Source organism: Toxorhynchites rutilus, chromosome 2 (genome assembly GCF_029784135.1).
Source record: "Toxorhynchites rutilus septentrionalis strain SRP chromosome 2, ASM2978413v1, whole genome shotgun sequence".
In the NCBI taxonomy this organism is placed as follows: domain Eukaryota; kingdom Metazoa; phylum Arthropoda; class Insecta; order Diptera; family Culicidae; genus Toxorhynchites; species Toxorhynchites rutilus.
In genome coordinates this window covers 55,758,040-55,777,255 of record NC_073745.1, presented here as the reverse complement: position 1 = coordinate 55,777,255, position 19,216 = coordinate 55,758,040, and the positions used below count along the sequence as shown (strand labels likewise).

Below are 19,216 nucleotides of genomic sequence, written 5' to 3'. Positions count from 1 at the left end.
TATTGTCAAGGCTAGAAGCTAATGAACTTCGAAGTTTGAAAACCGCATATAATAAGAAAAATACAGTTTTTGCCAATTGTTGCTCTACTACCGATTGATCGCATCTAAATCGTTCGTCTCGGAATGTGTAATGTAGACTCAGAGCAGTGCATTCATTATCACTAAGGAAACACACTGCGATATATGGCCGGCCAGCTTGTATATTGTTCTTGTGTGGACAAAACAATTTAATCAACCATCCTCGGCTGTTTCTACAAAACCTCACTAATCCATCGGTACTTATCAGAGCCTCCCAAATTTTTTACTAATGAGTTTATTCTATAGATTCGTTTCTTTCCCGAATAATGTCCAGACAGATGAACGGACGAATTTAATAACATAATTTTAAAGGCCTACGTCAATGAAGATGTTCTACAATTCATAATAATGGAATTTAAGGGTGAAAATCAAATACTAAGAGAAAGTAGATGCAAACACAAAACAAATTTTAGTCATAGAAAATCATTTCATGTTTACCCGGGTACCGATTTATCCTTGAAGCCAGGATTATTTTCAAAATACATTTAATGCATTCTGTATTTTGGCTGAGCAATATTATCCACGTACGAAAAAATTACACAAGTAATAATATTTTATTGACACTGAGAAATTGCTCTAAGAATGTGAGTGAAAAGAAAAAGAGAGAAAGAAAAAATATAATGCATACAGTTTGATATTTCAGACTTGATTAAGTCGAAACAGATACTGTACAGATACAAAATTGACAAAAATCGTTATCATTACAAATTACAAATTACGAAAAAATACAAAAACGACAAAAAATTACAAAAATAAACAAAAATGACAAATATGACAAAATAACAAATTAAATTATTATGTGGAATGTAGCTTACAAAATGTTTGATCTAATGCAATAACTCGAAATTTTGAATTTTGCGACCTGGTCCGCCCTGACTTAACACCGATTATATGTATAAAATGAGTCCATCTAAATTTTGATTGTCAATGATTTTAAGTTGAATTGAGTTTTTAGCGAAGCCAAGACCACCAGCAGATACCTCACGACAAGAGAAGATCGCTCCATATCCATTTCTATTGTGAATTGAACGAATATCAGCTTTAAGCCTCGTCTTGACACATCACAACGATTAATAAATAAAATTATCTGGTCAAATTTTACTAAGTCATTCATTCCATGAACATTCCATTGAGAAATTCTCAAATAATCACCGTTAACATTATTCGAACTAATGTTCTAATCATTCATATCGTAATGGAAAAAGTTAATTTTTGTGAAACATTCTATTGCAAATAAAAACAAATTAAGTAAAACAAAAATTGCAATTGAGATTTTAAAATCTAGTTGTTTCGTTTTTTTCTCTTGTACAAGGGAGTCTTAGTCATGTTTGAATATCTATAGCTCATTTTACTGAGACCGCTCTATTTTTTACGACGATAGAATCGTTCCAAATATATTTAATCTTCAATGCTTTCTGCGTACTTTCACGAAGTTCGCGGAGTAATTCGAGAGAGAAAGCGGAGTGTAATCGCCACGAGTGTGGTTCGACGTTATACGTGAAGGGGCAGTATAATCGGAACGAAAATTTAGCTTACCTTCGAAATTGCCGTCACGGATTCCGGCTTCAAAATCTTAGCTTTTCCTTCCTCTTCTGTGAATCCCACGTTGCCCATGTGAAGGACGCAGGCGATGATTTCGAGGATCATTTTCTGTTCTTCAGGTGGAATCTCAATCACCGTCATGGCTTTCTGTACCTGACGGAAATTGTCCTCATCTCGAATATTGGCATCGATTCTGTTGTCCTAAAATCGGAGCAAATTTCAATTATAAAGGTACAGAAACACGCCACGCCGCAACATTACCCACCCCATCAGTCAGATAGTAGTAAGTGTCCTGCTTCCGCTTGAGGAACAACTCCTGCAGCAGCTGGTCATCCGCCCCGGCCAGCAGCTGATAGAATATGTGGAAATTGCGCTCCCCCGCGCTCTGATGCACCACTCTGCTTTTCTCCAGCAGGTAGTTCAAAATGTTGCCACCCTCCGGAGCGCCGGTGAAATCGAACTGCACATCCATGTACTTTCCGAAACGAGACGAGTTGTCGTTCTTGTTGGTTTTGGCATTGCCGAATGCCTCGAGCACGGGATTGCTCTGTAGCAGTTTATCCTTGACTCCTTCGACGCTGCTGGTGTGGCCCGTCGCTGCGGCAATGAACTGCAGAACCTTCTTCGAGGCCTCCGTCTTGCCCGAGCCACTCTCGCCCGAGATGAGGATGCACTGGCCCCGGTTTTCCTCGGTCAACGACCGGTACGCGTTGTCGCTCAGGGCGAAGCTGTGGCAGAAGATGAATCGGTGTGTTATTTATAGCATAAAAGTAGTGATTCTGTAGTGATTCTGGCGCTGGTGGTCACTGACCGTTGGTGCCAATAGGAGTTAGTAATAAATCAAATAAATTAAGCTTGACATTGGCACTGCGCCAGATGCGGAGACTGATGTGCCACGCTGACAATTTTGCGTTTATAATTATGCGCAGAACGCATTCGAGTATTGTGTAGGTTTAATTTGAGAAGCAGACTGAATGCAATATAAAACTTAGTTTGTCTTGTGAAATTCGTGCTTCTGGAGCAATTCTGATTGGTATTGCTTCATTCAATCTGCTTCCTATTTATGAGAGTGCACACTTTCATAAAGATTTCGAACGAGAGACAGGTGCGAATAATTAACCAAATACTCACATATGTGGAGGCGCTTCGAAAAAGTGTCGCTTCCGGTACTCTTTGACATCCTCCTCCGTGTAGATCGGCAACTCCTTGTATGGATTGACGGAAATCAGGACGTGTCCAATGTAGGTCTAAAGGGGAAACGGAACACCGAAACATAAGAAATAACTTTATATCACAAATCACGAATACACACGCAACTCGTTAGGTAATTTGTAATTTGATCGAGCGCAGCCAAACATTTCCCTCGGGGGCCGTAGGGAAGAAGACAAAAGAATTGGGGTATCAAATTTCGAAACCAATGGTGCCGACCTCTGCAGCTTCGCTGCGTTTGCTTTTTGCAATTATGCAATGTGGCCTTCCTTCGCAGAAGGGTTTCAGCTAAAGGGCAAAAACTAACGATCGTGAGCTAGAGGCGAATGAACTGAAAAGTTTAAACCCTCTTAAAGCCAAAAAGAAGAAGAAGAAGAACGATCGTGATCGGTTGATTGCTAATTGGGAACTGTGTGATGTATGTGCATTGAAAGGGATCTGGGATAACGCGCGGAGAGATTTATTCAATTTGAGCGGAAGGATCAGATGAAAAATATGGCGACTTACGTATATGAGATTCTCCTGGAATCGCTTTTTCAGATTATCGATGAAGGCGTCCTCGCTCTGGTAGTCCTCCAGCAGGACCTGATCCTGCAGCCCCACCCGGTCCCGATCATGTAGTCCTCTTTCCATCTTGTTGCGGAATGTTGGCGGTTTTCTGCGTAAAAAGAAAGTGATGCGTGTTAGAGATGATGAATCAATTTTAAGACAAGTTAGTCATTGGTTTCAGATAAATTATATAAGTTGAAAATGATATACTTGAATTCAATTTAATCTTCCGTACAATTAGCCGATCTAGTCGTTATGTTATGTACATCTAGTTTAACGCATCAGAAATTATCAAATATGGTTTCCAATTTCTGTAATTCAAACAGCTTAAGTTTGTGCGACTATTCGAATCGCAATCGCTACTTTATGATCGGTCATTTTAAAGACTGTAACATCACTACTTGTATATTGATGAATTGAGCACACAAGTTGCCATCCAAGTCAAAAATTTTGGAGCGAAAGAAGATAAGAACAAAGCAAGAGTAAATGTGTACAAGATCTTCGAATACATCAATGCATGAGATGAGCTCCGCTGTTTCAAATGTGGGTTGGCGGGTTAATATCAAGAACAAATGTCCGGCTCATTGAAAAGCTTGTAACAACTACAGCGGACATATTACATAAATACAAAGAACAGAAATAAATCCGTAGATCGCCAGCAGCTCCCAAGAAGGTCCGAGTGGCTGGAGAGCTTTAGGAGGTTCTTCTTCTGTAGGAGCATTGTACCACTGCAACCATTGGTTTGATCTAGTGTAGTGCAGCTTTAGGAGGTTAAGCGAGTTGAATTCAGAGGTGAATCAGAATCGGTTGGTATCGTGAGTGAGAAGAACACATATTATGCCTTACATTCTAATAGTGGCTCAACCTATACTGTTGGTGGAATTTTGTTGGACTTCTAGGTAGGGATACCATCTGTCATAATTGAGCAGGACATGTTCTGGTTTTGAGATCCTTTTGGGGTTTCTTGATTTATTTTTCATATTACAGCACTTGTCCTGATTTTCATAAGAAAATCATTTCTGTTGACGAATTATATTTTATTCAGTGTATTTTGTTTTTGAGTAAAAACTTTTTTATTGGTAACAAAATTTTGCGAGCGCATATAAAGTGAGAATTGCATCTTACACCAGATCTTCCATCTGTTTTCATTCTAAGCTTATGTTTTACCGGCCACAGTGTTGTTATTGTGTTGTGTCTCAAAGGCTAAATGCTGCATATGTGATTCATACATGTAGGTGGCTAATAGCTTTATTTTGCTATTTTGTAATCAACGATGAGGCATTAAGGGCAAATCTGATTTGAAAAAGCATATACAAACACCGAAAAATTACAATAATATTCAATTGCCATTCGCTTTTAAATCCATTCTGAATTATGTGGTGCATAAAACAAATCCAGCCGCTGAGGGGTAGAAGGAACCCTTGCGTTGCATCTTAACAACTTCAAATCCATGGATTGTAATCCGCGCATGATGTTGGATGATTCAGAGATCGCTAGAAAATCTCCTGTGTTCGTACAAAGACAAATACCTTCATCTCTGAAAATTTTTCACCGCATGAATCCTCCGAGAAATATCCATATATATATATATATATAAATGGATTTCTGTCTGTCTGTCTGTCTGTCTGATTCTTATGGACTCGGAAACTACTCAACCGATCAACACGAAAATTGGTATGTAGGGGGTTTTTGGGCCCGGGGAAGGTTTTCGTGATATCTTGAGACACCTCCCTCCTCTCTAAGGGTTGCTAAGCTGCCATACAAATGAAACACAAAATTCTGCATTACTCGAGAATTATTCAAGCAAATGAAACCAAATTAGGCAATTGAGGTTTTAGGGTGCAATAAATATGTCTATGGTAGTTAGACCCTCCACCCCCCTCTCTAAGGGGGGGGGGGGCTGCCATACAAGGAGACACAAATTTCTGCATTACTCGAGAATTATTTAAGCAAATGGAACCAAATTAGGCATATTGTGGTTTTAGTGTGCAATAAATGTTTCTATTGTAGTTAGACTCTCCACCCCCCCCCCCCCCTCTCTGAGGGGGTGCTGCCATACAAATGAAACACAAATTTCTGCATAACTCAATAACTAATCACGCAAATGGAACAAAATTAAGCATATGGAGGTTTAAGGGTGCAATAAATGTTTCTATGATGGTTAGTTTCTCCACCCCCCCCCCCTCTCTAAGCGGGAGCTGCCATACAAATGAAACACAAATTTCTGCATTACTCGAGAATTATTCAAGGAAATGAAACCAAATTTCGCATGTGAAGGTTTTAGGGTGCAATAAATGTTTCTATGATGGTTAGATTTTCCACCCCCCCCCCTCTAAGAGGGGGGCTTCCATACAAATGAAACACAAATTTCTGAACTACTCGCGACATAATCAAGCAAATGAAACCAGATTTGGCATGTGGAGGTTTTAGGGTGCAATAAATAGTTCTATGATAGTTGGACTCTCCACTGCCAAACAAATGAAACACAAATTTCTGCATTACTCGAGAATTAATCAAGCAAATGTAACCAAATTGGGCATATTGAGGTTTTAGGGTGCAATAAATGTTTCTATGATGGTTAGACTCTCCACCCCCGTCTCTAAGGGGAGGGCTGCCATACAAATGAAACACAAATTGCTGAATTACTCGAGAATTAATCAAGCAAGCGAAATCAAATTTGGCATGTGGAGGTTAATGGTATGACACCCCTCCCTCCTCTGGAATGGAGAGGGGGTCCCATAAAAATATTACACATATTTCAACCAAAAATATTCCAACCAAACTAACAATTGAAAATTTTGGGAAAACTCTGAAGGAAAAAGGGGAAATTCGGAAAATTAAATTCCCATATCTTCTACAATTACATAGTGACAAGTGCTGTTAGTCCATTTGATGTTTGCGCTAGCGAAATTGATCTTTGTTCGAAACTCGAAATGGATTTTAATGTGATGAAACGCACTCTTATATCTTCTTCTATCCATACCAAAAAAGGGATCGCCAGATGTGTTGATAAGAGCAGAACTCGGGGAAGGAATTGTCCGATTTTTTTTTCTCTATTATAGTGACTTTCAACACATTTCGGCTGGTTCGTCACTTTTACTTCCATTTTTTGAAGAATGTCGGGAGTGAGAATTGAACTCGTGATCTCTGCTTGAGAGGTATGGATGTTATCACTACGCCAGATCGCCTCCGCTTATTGTCCGATTTAGGACTGTTTTCTATCATATTTTCTGTATAAAACATTTATTCCATGTAGCGGAGAAACATGTTATTTACATGTGGTTGAAAAATCTTGAACGAGAATTGTGTCTGAAAATAATCTGATATTATAATGATGAGTTTTGTTAGAAACAATAGGAATTTTATAGTAAAAAGTAAATTCAACGAGGACGAATAGAAGATCAATTAATAAACAGTTCTGCAATTGGACCCATGAACTTGCTCATAGTAAGAAAACGTGAATGTTTGAAGGTATTGAAAACACAAAACAAATTTTGGGCGGGACGAAGTTTTCCAGGTCAGCTAGTGTTAAATAAATAAATTGGAGTATTTTGGTCTCTTGAAGTAAAAAAACACTTACAAAAGGTTTTTCTAAATACATATCTCAAAGAATGTCAATGGTTTAGTCATAACAGAAGCTGTAACAGGTGTCCTCTGTTGGATAATTTGTGCGGCCGTTTCGTCGTTCATTAGGATGCATCCTTCGTACCTCGTAGATTATCATTGTATAACTGGGCACAGAGCATACACGATCTCAGCTCTTATGTTTACCAGATAAAAAAACACAATATTCTAGATTAGTAAAGATGCCATTATGGTATGGACCTCGGAAAGCCAAAAACAAAATGTTTTTTTAAAATAAAATTCTCGTTTGATAAAACAAATTGTTTTTAAAGCGTTTTCTATTACGTTGCCATTTGTTTAAAAAAAATAATTATAAAATTAGTTCATGCGATGGACAAAAGTATAAAAGTTTGATCATATCCAGTTTGAAATAAATCGGTTAACACATTAAACTCCGATTTTTTCTTGTTGCGCTCTCCATTTAACCCGCTTCAAGAGCGTTTGCACAATATCAGTGTCGGTCCCAGGTCCCAAAGATACTTATTGTATAAATAGAAAATAGTTAGAAACTCGCTTCATAGTCGAGTCACATTTCGTAAAACATTCGAAAACTCCCTCAATGAACATCATGAATCGAGTACAAATTCAAATAAATGAGACAAACCAGAAGAAAAGTAATTACATTTTTTTTTTAAATTTGAAATTTTTTTCCAACAGCACTGTATCACAAACACTTTGGCAGATAAGACAGTACAAGAGCCGAAACAAATTAGGGATTTAAGTTTTATTTTAGACTCCAAGCTACTTTTATTGACCGTATAATCCAATCATTAGAAGAGCAAACTACACGCTTGTATTAATAAAATGTTTTTTCCCACTTTATATTGCCTTTACACGGGCAAAATATTGAGTTTGTTCGATTGTAAACTGCTACTCAATAATGTTATGTGTATGTTGTGATATTTTGTTAAACTGAGTGAATCTTCTAGCTGTTGGGAGAAAAATCAGAGATATCAATTCATTCATTGTTCATTGTTCCAATGGACAGTTCCAGTTTCCATTTTTGTGTTATTATTAGCACATATATTCCGATGGTTCTTGCTGTAAGCTACAGAGCTTGCGTGAATAGAGAGACGAAGTTATTCTATAACAACAAACGAAGATGTTTGAAGGCCAACACAAAGTTAGGGCTCTGAGTACAGTCACTATCGTTTGCTTAGCAGTACGCGGATGCGCAACCATTTCGGCTTCGAAGACCACTCAAATCGTTCAGTTGATGCAAAATAAACTATAAATTCAATTCAATTTCGTTTCATCAAGTTAACCCTCTACAACCTAACCCCGCCTTTAGACGGGCTTCACGGATTTTCTTTTCAAATTATTCAGACATTATTTTCGATGCTCACCCCCACTAGAACGTCCTTAGAATATTTTCATCTATCACACATACACATTGGTTTTATGCTGGCAGCTTTCCGCTAGGAGTATTTTACGTTGAGAGTCGGAAATTCGAGATAAAAGTGGAATGGATTTTTTAGACAAATAAAAAATTTGGGTCTTAGAGGGTTAATCGACTAAAGCGTCTTTCAATAGCATCTTCAACGGTTTCAAGATAGATTTTAATACCTTTGTTCTTTATACTTTTTTCGAACAATGGACAGCATCAACTGCCACTGAAGGCGCTGTAGGATAGGGCGAGGCTAGTTGGTCATTTTTGAATAAATTTAGCTATAGCTTTATAGTACGAATTTTTGCGTTAGAATGTTATGTACCACAATAAAGCTTACCTTTTACCCTTTCAATGAAAAATAAACAGAGAATAATTTATTTAGCATTTTTCTTTTATTTAACGTCTTTATATCTCAGAATGAATTGACCAACTAACCCCACACACAGGGTAAGTTGGTCAGTAATAGGTATGTTTTTTTGAGCAAATAATAAACGTTTTTCCATTAGAAGTTTCCTTCATTATTAATTAATTAATTAAATCAAAACAAAAACAGTTTACTAATATCATGTAGCAAGTAAAAAAACAAATTAATGAAAATTTTAAATTATCATCGTTGTTAAAAATTATTCAGGTAATCTTTTCTAGCGATTTCGTCTCTCTTCCACTTTATGGCGAACCAGAGATTCCAGGCTTGAAGACATGTCTTCATTTTGAAGACATTTGGTTTGGTGAAGACATTTTGAAAACATTATGAAATATGTGAAGACATTTCAGTATGATAGTGTACGTGGATTGTAAAAGATAGTATTTCCATGAAATTCTAACTATTGGCCGAAAATATCGTCAAAAAAGCAGGGCTTCAGTCTCAGCGAACGAAGCGGTCTGAATACAGATTGTCTCTAGAAGACATTAGTTCATTTGCGCTCAAAAATTCAAATGATTGTGACATTGAATTTCTATTATTTTGGCCCCACTATACAATAGATTAACCTAGTTCTTTCAAACGACCACTTCACAAATCGAAGGTTTTCCGGTTACATACCTTTTCTACAATTAGTTTCATGGATATGGTTCGAGTTACAACCAAAATTTCAAAGCTGAAATAAACAAATAGAGTTATCTCAGTTCCGTTTTTTTGTGAAGAACTTTCCTCCGAGATTATGGTGAAGACATTTTCTCGTACCATGTCCAGACTTTTGAAAAAAATCACCTGGCATCCCTGCGACGCTAAACCGCTTGCATTCTTGCTTGCATTTATTTTGATTATAATTGTACCGTTCGCCCAAAGTATATAGAAATAGCCTCCAGCTATGCTACATTACTCAATGCAATATTGTGAGTTCTGATATTCAATGTGTGCGTTTATTATATTTAATGAAAATTTTACAGCACAAAATATAAATATGACAATTATATTGCAAGTGGTTTGTGTGGTGAATGTCTCGTTTCAAATACACTGGATTTAGCAGTAAAACATATGCTTTCTATATTTATTTATAGCTTGCGTAATGAAACACGGCATGTCTGAAAATTTTATATGCGTTGTTCTCAAACGAGCAATTTTTATGACCAACTAGCCCCTCTATATATGAAAAAGAATATTCGTGAAAATTCAATATTCAAATTCAAATTCAAACAAAAAAAATTTTAAAAGCGATTTCCATTAACACTTAAAGCTAATACGTACAGTAAACCTTTGTTTTACGTTTGAGCCGTTTTTTTCATGGTTATTAACCAGTTTTAGAACACATTTTATAATGCGCAAACCGTGAATAATTTTTGGCAAAATCGGAACTATGTCCGTATTTTTTAACCTTTAAGTTTTTCCAATTTGCTTATTTTATTGTATCAGCACATCGCTATTTTTCATCCATAGATCGCTAATTTTTTGGACGCTCGAATTCCAAGATATCGTCACTGACCAACTTATCCCTATGATCAACTAGCCCCGCCCTACCCTACTTCGTCTTTCAATCACTGAAATACAATCAAAAACTTGTTTGATGGAGCTGTGAATGTTGTAAGAACTTTTCTTAAATCAGGTAATCTACTAACTTTTGCGCGTCAAATGCCTATCGGAATATGACTTCACACTACAAAAAATGAGGTATACATAAGGTTAATTGAAATACGAAGACATCATATCGGTACCAGCCAGCACTTGTCCTGGAAAATACCCTTTTCAAGTTCTATTGAGATAGTACTGTTCTGAGGGATCCATTCCACAAAAATCGGTCAGATATTTTTGTCTACGACAAAAGTGACCGCAAAATCACCACATTGACGTCACTGTTTTACTGAACCAACTGTGCGAATGTCTGACAACTCCTTGGCCAAGCATGCAGAAACGTGAATTCCGTAGAGCTTAGTCCCTGTAAAATTCTAAACTAACGAATGCCTAAATTTTGCAAAAAAAATGCCATATATCATCGTAATATTAAAATCATATTTTTATGATATTTATTATGGCAAGTTGTTCATTATTTATTTGCTCACATAATAGGAACGCAACATAAGACGTGTAATGATCGATTCGACACATCGAGATAAGATTAAAGATAAAAATGTCATACCGTAATCATGACTCAGGTTGTATTCTCACAAAAATCGAAGCGTACTCATTTTTTTATTATTGAACAAAATTGCAACTTTTTTAGAACTTTTTAAATCCGAAATTGTTGAACCATTCGAGAGAAACATGTCCAAAACCTTGATTGCTTAACACTTCTAGCTTTTTGCGAGACCTCCATTGTGTCATGCCCTCACACCACATAAAATGGCACCGCTGGAATTCACTCCTGTGCCTAGATTCGGTAGGCCTATTCATCAACGTTGGCGTGACCGTCGGCTATTTCGATCTTGTAATGAGAAGTTAGTACCCCTGATACCACCATTTACATCTGCCTGTTAAATCCAATCCGCTCGGTTAAACGGTAATTGGGATGCAATTGTAATGTGTGTGTTTTTTTTTCATTTCGCAATGTTCTTCTCCGCTGTTTACACCGATACCGACTTCCCCATTTGATGAGCGCGAAAGTAAAAGCGCACTCACTGGTTGTACCTGGTGTCCAAGTCTTGCCCGGCGAGGAAAACTATAAATTAGTTGTAAATTCCATCTTGTACGTGGCGGAGTACTTGATTGAACGGTCCGAAGGATTGGATAATCCTCCGATTGCGTTCTCCGTTCTATACTTTCGGAGCAAATTGTTTGCTGTTATCTAAATACTGTGGAAATAAAAGTTGAAGATTGAAATTATTCTGAACTTACGTCATTTTGGTAGGTCTTCAACTTCGATTTTAGATCGATGTGAAGAAATTCACATACGATATACGCTAAACGTGATGCGTCGTTTGTAAATGTTTGAACTGGAATATTCTAGCGTTGTGGAAATTAATGATGGTTGAGGGCACTTTGTTATATCCAAAATCTTTAAGGATTTGTTCCAATTTCTGGATTGAAGTTTCTTGTGCAAGAAGAAACGTTATACTAGAACTCACAATTTTCAAATTCTTGCCGGTTCCCGCTGGTACTCGTGTATTTGAACAACAGAGTAATCTCCCTAAACCGGGGAATGGAATTTCTCCTTGAGTAATTCGGCAAACGTCTGCTGAATCAGAACCTTAACAAGAAAGCTTTTTTTTATTTAATGGATCCAAACTAGCATTGGTAGAAAAGATGCTTTTTTATTGTGTTACTAGCTGACTCGGCAAACTTCGTCCCGCCCAAAATTTATTTTTCGTTATCAATACCTTCAAACAATCACGTTTTCTTACTAAGCGCACGTTCATGGGTCCAATCGCAGAACTGTTCATTGATTGATCTTCTAATCTACCCTTTAAAATTACCTTTCACTATAAAATTCGTAGTACTTCTACCAAAATCCGTCATTATAATATTATTATTGAGGGATTATTTTCAGACACAATTCTCGTTCAAAATTTTCCAACCACTTGCAAATAACATGTTTCTCCGTTACATGGAATAAATGTTTGATACAGAGAATATGATAGAATAAAGACAGCCCTAAATCGGACAATTCCTTCCTCGAGCTTTGCTCTTACCGACACATTCGGCGATCCATTTTTATTTATTTAGAAAGGAGACTATATAGAAGTGTGTTTTATCACATTAAAATGCATTTCCACTTTTTCTTGATTAGTTCTCGAGGTATGCAGAAATTTGTGTTTCATTTGTATGGCAGCCTCCCCTTAGAGAGGAGGGAGCAGTGTCGAACCACCATAGAATCGTTCATCGATCCCTAAAATCTCTATATGCCAAGTTTGATTCCATTTTCTTGATTAGTTCTTGAGTTATGCAGAAATTCATGCTTCATTTATATGGCAGCCCCCCCTTAGAGAGGGGGGAGGAGTCTCTACTCACCACTGAAATGTTTCTTGCCCCCTAAAACATTCACATGCCAAATTTGGCCAAACTTTGCTTGATTGGTTTTCGAGGTATGAAGAAATTTGTGTTTCATTCGTATGGCAGCCCCCCCTTAGAGAAGGGAGAGCAGTGCCTAACCACCATAGAAATATTTATTGCCCTCCAAAACCTTCACATGCCAAATTTTGCTCCATTTTCTTGATTAGTTCTCGAGTTATGCAGAAATTTGTGTTTCATTCGTATGGCAGCTCCTCTTTAGAGAAGGGGGAGGAGTGTCTGATCATCTTAGAAACGTTTCTTGCCCCCTTAAATCTTCACATGCCAAATTTTGCTCCATTTGCTTGATTAGTTCTCAAGTTATGCAGAAATTTGTGTTTCATTCGTATGGCAGCTCCTCCTTAGAGAAAGGGGAGGAGTGTCTATTTACCATAGAAACGTTTATTGCACCCTAAAACCTTCATATGCTTAATTTGGCTCCATATTCTTGATTAGTTTTCGAGCTATGCAGAAATTTGTGTTTCATTTGTATGGAAGCCCCCCTAGAGAGGGGGAGGAGTGTTTACTCTCCATAGAAACGTTTCTTACCACCTAAAACCTTCACATGCCAAATTTTGCTCCATTTGCTTGATTAGTTCTCGAGTTATGCAGAAATTTTCGTTTCATTTGTATGGAAGCACCTCCTTAGAGAAGGGGGAGGAGTGTCTTTTTTTGGCAGACTTATCTCACTTCTTAACTAGGCGAACCTAGCCAGAATTTTCACCTGCCCCCGGGCTTCTGAATGCCAAAGACTAGGCTCTGCGGAATGCACGTATCTGCATGCTCGTGCTGTTTCAGTCCTGACCGAGAAATTGTCGGACAATCGCGCAGGTGCTAAGGATGACCGACTTTTGGATGCCGGCCAATTCCTTCTCCATGTTCAACACCTTTAGCGCTTCCAGAAGTGTCTTCGGGACAATTCCAGTTCCAGAGAGAACGACTGGAACAATTCTTGGGACCTCCCTTAGCCCCCACAGTTCCTTGAGCTCCACGGCCAATGGTCGGTACTTGCAGATTTTGCGACCGTGGGTCTCCTCCAGATTCTGGTTCAGTGGTATAGCGACATCGATGATGGTGACTTTGCGGTCGCTCTTGTCGTAAACCATTATATCTGGGCGGTTGTGGTGGATCGAGAGGTCGGTCAGAACAGTGCGATCCCAGTACAACTTGAAACGGTCATTTTCCAGGACAGGTGCAGGCAGGTACCGGTAGTTTGGTACGTTGTCTTCCAGTAGAGCACATTGGAGCGCCAGTTGTCGATGAACAATACGGGCCACGTTGTTGTGGCGCTCGGGGTAGGCTGCGTTGGCCAAAACGGGACAGCCTCCCATAATGTGCTCTATGTTTTCACCTGGTTGATGGCACATCCGGCAAATGTCATCAACGTCTTGATGCCAAACGTACCGCCTGCAGTTTCTCGTCGGCATTATCCTGTCCTGGATGGCTATCATGTCGGCTTCTACTACTGAAGAGAGTTCACCACGCGTTAGCCACAGATTAGATGCGGCCTTGTCGACGTGTGGCCGGTCCAGTTGATGGGGGTGGGCACCATGCACTGCCTTCTGCTTCCAAGCTGCAATCTTCTCCTCCACTGTCTGCAGATTGCAGTTGAGTTGGTACTCCGCTTGCGCCAAGTGCAGAGCGCTGTATCCTCTGTCGGCGGCGCAGACAGCCCGGTATAGCGCGTTTTGGTTGGCGCGTTCTGCGAAGTACTCGCGCAGTTGTCGTACCTGGGCAACACACAGTGCAGATATGACGACTATTCCAAGTCCCCCTTCTTTGCGTGGCAGTGAAACTCTCTCCAGTGCCGATTGAGGATGGTGCATTCCGGCCTCTTTGAATGCTTTCCTCATCCTCCTCTCAAGGTCCTCTAGGTCAGTTTTGCTCCATTTGACTACACCAAAACTGAAGGTCAGCAGGGGAACCGCGAATGTGTTGATCGCGCGTACCTTGTTCCCCGCGTTGAGGAATGTCCTCAGGACACAGTTCACTCGACTCAAGAACTTGTCTCGCAGCTCCGTCTTGATGTCGGAGTGGCGAATCCCGGTGAGCTGTCGGAATCCAAGATATTTATAGGATTCGCCACGAACCATGTCTCTTATGAACTCGCCGTCATAGACCTCGTAACCTCCGGATTCGGTAAGCTGCCCTTTCAGCAGATGGACACAGCGGCACTTGTCGAGGCCGAACTCCATGCAGATGTCCCTGCTTATGTCTTCGACAACCCGGATAGCTACACCTAGACGCAGACGTGAATCAGCGTAGACCTTGAGATCATCCATGTAGAAGGTATCAGTGCCAGACAAAACCAAAGCGGGCTGAAAGAGTCGCCTTGGAATATCCCCCTCTTTATCTGCAGCGTTCTAGACTGCAACACATTTTCCCCATCACTGAGGTGCAGAGACGTACTCCACTGCCTCATCGCATGCTGCAGGAACCTAACGACGACGGGATCAATTTTGTAGAGCTCCAATACCGGGACGAGAAACGAGTGAGGTATGGAGTCATAAGCCTTCCTGTAATCGATGTAGGCCATACTTAGGTTCCGCTGGTTATATACCGCCTGGCCGACTATCGCTGCGTCGATGATGGCCTGGTCTTTGCAGCCATGCGTATTTTTCCTGCATCCTTTCTGCTCTTCTGCGATGATGTGATGCTGTTCGCAGTGAGCAGAAACTTTGGCGGTAATTATGCTGCTCAGTATTTTGTACAGACTCGATAGGCACGTTATCGGTCTGTACTTTGATGGGTTCAATGTGTTGCTGTCTTTCGGGAGGAGGAAGGTGACGCCACGGGTGGCGAATTCAGGAAGGTTGTGTGGGTCACGTAGCACCTTGTTGAAGCACTCAGCTATCTTTGGATGTGCGACGGTCAGCTTCTTGTGCCAAAAGTTCTGGACACCATCGGGGCCCGGTGCTGCCCAGTTCCTCAGGTACCGCGAGGCTTCGCGGACATCGTTCTCTCCGACGATGATAGCTGGCATCTCTCCAATTTCACCACAACTCTCCTCCTCCCGTCTTAACCACATTTGCCCTTCGCGATGTTGTACTGGGGTTTCCCAAATACCAGCCCAGAAGTTCGTCACATCGCTAATATCTGGCAAACCTTCGTGGTAGTCGGGCTTCTCGTCGCTAATGTGGTCGTAGAACGCTTTTTCGTTATCTCTGAACATCCGATTTTGTTCCTGGCGCTTTGCAGAGTCAGAGTAACGTTTCAGCCGTTTAGTTAGGACGCTCAATTGCTGTACCAGTGTGTCGAGTTTTTCCGTCAGCTGGTGAGCTCCCAGCTGGCGAAGTTCAGTAGGCCGCACGATCACAGCAACTTGGCGACATAATTTCACCGATCTGCTGCCTCTTTTGTACGCCATCAGTCTTCCAATTGCGGCGCGCTTGTTTAGGATCCGTTGCTCCAATCTCCTTCGCCATGGAGGCTCACGCCTTTCACGGAGATGTTGGAGCAGTCCGCCTCTTGGCCTAATACGGTATCCTAAACTTTTGGCGGTCGCCACAGCAGCACAGTAAACTTTCAGTTGCAGCTCTTCCATGTTCTCAGCATCAACCAAGTGCAGCGGAAGAACGTGCTCGTTCATGAGCTTTACTGCACTTGTCAGCCTGCGGGAATGCTGCAACTTCGGGATCCTGGGGCGCGACAAAGGGTCCGTGTCGCGGAACTGTGAGATCGCCTCGTCGTAATGGAAGACCAGATCGCGTAGTAGTTGTTGATCTGGCTGTGGATCTTCCGGCTCAGGGGGTTGTTGTACTGTGGCCTCCACTGGTGCTGATTCGCGTGCCCCACTCGCGAATGAATTGCTCAGCCGTACTGAACTTCGTCTCGACACATCGTTTGCTCTGCTTGTTCTGGAGCTTAGTTCTCTCTGCACCTGCTGCTTGATCTCGTCGACTTGCGTTTGGGAGAGCATATTGTTGCGTACAATCGCTCTACGCCTCGCGTTCATCGCGTTTTGGTCAAGCCTCCCGACGAACTCTGGATACGCTTCCTCGAACATTGCGAGTATTCGAGGGCGACCGCTCATGTCCGTCTCCAAAGCAGTGCAGATGTAATAGGCGCGGATCACGAATTCATTCACTTCGTGTGTCCACATGATCCGTCGCCTAGTAGTACCCACAAGTGTGGACGACTGTCGTCTGACAGTCGCAACACGCCTCGTAGGCGCAGCGTTTCGTTGGTGATGTCGATGGCTGCTGTTTCCGTGTGGCGGTAGCTCTTCGGGTTGAACCCGGCTGGTGGCCCGCTCTTGCACATCGCCCTCCAGCCGCTGGCCGCTCGCTCTTACGCCCGTTCCAGGACCAGCTCCAGTTCGGGGACCCTCCTCGGGTGATCGCATTCGTAGTATTCGTCTTGACCTTAGCTCCATTGTCTGGGTGTATCTCCTTTGCCCGGGAGACAGCGGGTTGGCAGGCCTCCATGACCCGGGAGGCCTTCCCCGGGAGAGATATAGCGCTCTGACTCGCTCGCACCCCCTCACTTAGCCACTTTCGACACCCGTTCTCGGAGCCAAGACCAGGTGTGTGTTTCCAGTTCACGCCCGATCTAAAAATGTCGTCATATGATCTTCGTGGAAGCGTGAGATAGGAACATTTGAGACCAACAGGTAGGCTCCTACCCTAGTGTTGATCCCCATTTGAGAACCATCTTTTTTTTTTTTTTTATTATTTTTTTTTATATCTGTATTATAGTTTCAACACTTTTGGCTGGTTCGTCACTTTTTACTTCCAATTTTGGAAGAATGTTGGGAGTGAGAATTGAACTCGTGATCTTCAGCGTGAGAGGTATGGATGTTACCACTACGCCAGATCGGCTCCAGAGGGAGGAGTGTCTAGCCACCATAGATACATTGATTGCACCCCAGAAACCTCCACATTCCAAATTTGGTTTCGTTTGCTTGATTAATTCTCGAACAATGCAGAAATTTGTGTTTCATTTGTATGGCAGCCCCCCTTAGAGAGAGGGGAGGGGCTGCCACGAACTATCATAAGAACCTTCCCCGACCCCAAAAACCCCTACATACCAATTTTCATGTCGATCGGTTCAGTAGTTTTCGAGTCCATAAGAATCAGACAGATATAAAGACAGAAAGACAGACAGACAACATTTCCATTTATATATATATATATATATATATATATATATATATATATATATATCGTCAAATGCACAAACAAGGGCACCTATTTTGAAGAGTGTTAAAATGTTTGTATGTATGGAGCAGATTTTCCGTTCTCTCAGACTGAATGTCAGCTTTGGAATTGTACCTTAAAAAGATCCATACGATGCCAAGAAAGGATTTAACCAAGGCCGGCTGGGTGTAAGGCTTTTCCACACAGCGACGCTATCCACAGGTGTCGTTATACCAAAGCGCAAGAATATTACACCACATTATGAAAAAAAAATGTTTCTTACAAGTATATACGGGATTTTTTTTCTGAGCGTAAAACGTAGAGCGAAAACAACTGTATTTAATATGGAATTTTTGATGCCTGCTAATTTGCAAAGCGTCCCTTATTTTGCTATGACATATACAGGGGAACTTGTATATAACGTACCCTCGATATAACGTACATTTTATTTCGATATAACGTACTCATTTTCAATGTGTAAAAAATATTTTCGGAATTGGTACTGAGAGTTTCATGTCAATCTCACAGGTTCAACAAAGGACACTCGGTGGCCAGGGTATAGGTTCCCGAATTTTAATAAGAGCATTGGAAGCCCCATATAAACAATCGACCTGTGTATTGTGAATTCTGAAGAAGCTGATTATAGTCTCATGTTTGAAACCATAGCCCATAACAAGGACTTCCAAATCAAATTTGCATTTTTGCATTACATGCTCTGCAGTAGGACTTGAACATTTGTGCTGACGAATGAAGGCCCAAGCGGTCATTTTATCTATTTACCCTTAGGATTCGATTCAGTTAGAATCCGGAATGCCATTTCATTTTATACCATCGGTCGTAGTAGGCGTATCTCAAATATTTTGACAGCAAATTGTTTCGAAAACCTGTATCTTTCGACGGTAAAAATTTTACGTTGATCCGTTCCGTTTTGAAAAATTTGTGCAGGATGAATGCCGAGAGAAGACACCCACATTAAAAATCCGACGTGGTCAGGTACTCAAATCACGAAATTGACAGTGCATGATGTACTGAAACGCTTTCGTGGACGTGCAAGTGTTGTTCTGATGGGTCAAAGGATGCGTCTTAGTGGAACATACGATCAGAAGCCAAGGTGTGAAAATGAATAGGAGAGAGTGCCTGCAGAAACTCCCGTTGAAGTTTTGGTCAGATTTTGTAAGCAGTGGTACCCCGTGACAATGGGATCGATTACATTGAAAAAGACCTCAATCCTCCAAATCGACCCCCCTTCCCGACCAATCGAAAAAT

At 40.8% G+C, this 19,216-nt stretch overlaps 1 protein-coding gene across 5 annotated transcripts in view; it reads right to left on the bottom strand.

Annotated features, from left to right (window-relative positions):
- The window catches only part of LOC129767476 (unconventional myosin IC), a 97,350-nt gene that overhangs the window by 22,465 nt on the left and 55,669 nt on the right, over nt 1-19,216 (bottom strand). For 4 of the 5 annotated variants that reach the window (XM_055768435.1, XM_055768437.1, XM_055768436.1 and 1 more), the window contains 4 exons: nt 3,337-3,487; nt 2,752-2,867; nt 1,886-2,348; nt 1,615-1,821 (listed from right to left, as the gene is read on the bottom strand). In XM_055768435.1, the coding sequence (XP_055624410.1) occupies nt 1,615-1,821; nt 1,886-2,348; nt 2,752-2,867; nt 3,337-3,462 (912 nt within the window). In that variant the 5' untranslated portion in view covers nt 3,463-3,487. Of the gene's footprint in view, nt 1-1,614; nt 1,822-1,885; nt 2,349-2,751; nt 2,868-3,336; nt 3,488-11,660; nt 11,812-19,216 lie in introns of those variants that run through there. The other variant, XM_055768434.1, reaches the window with a different exon arrangement.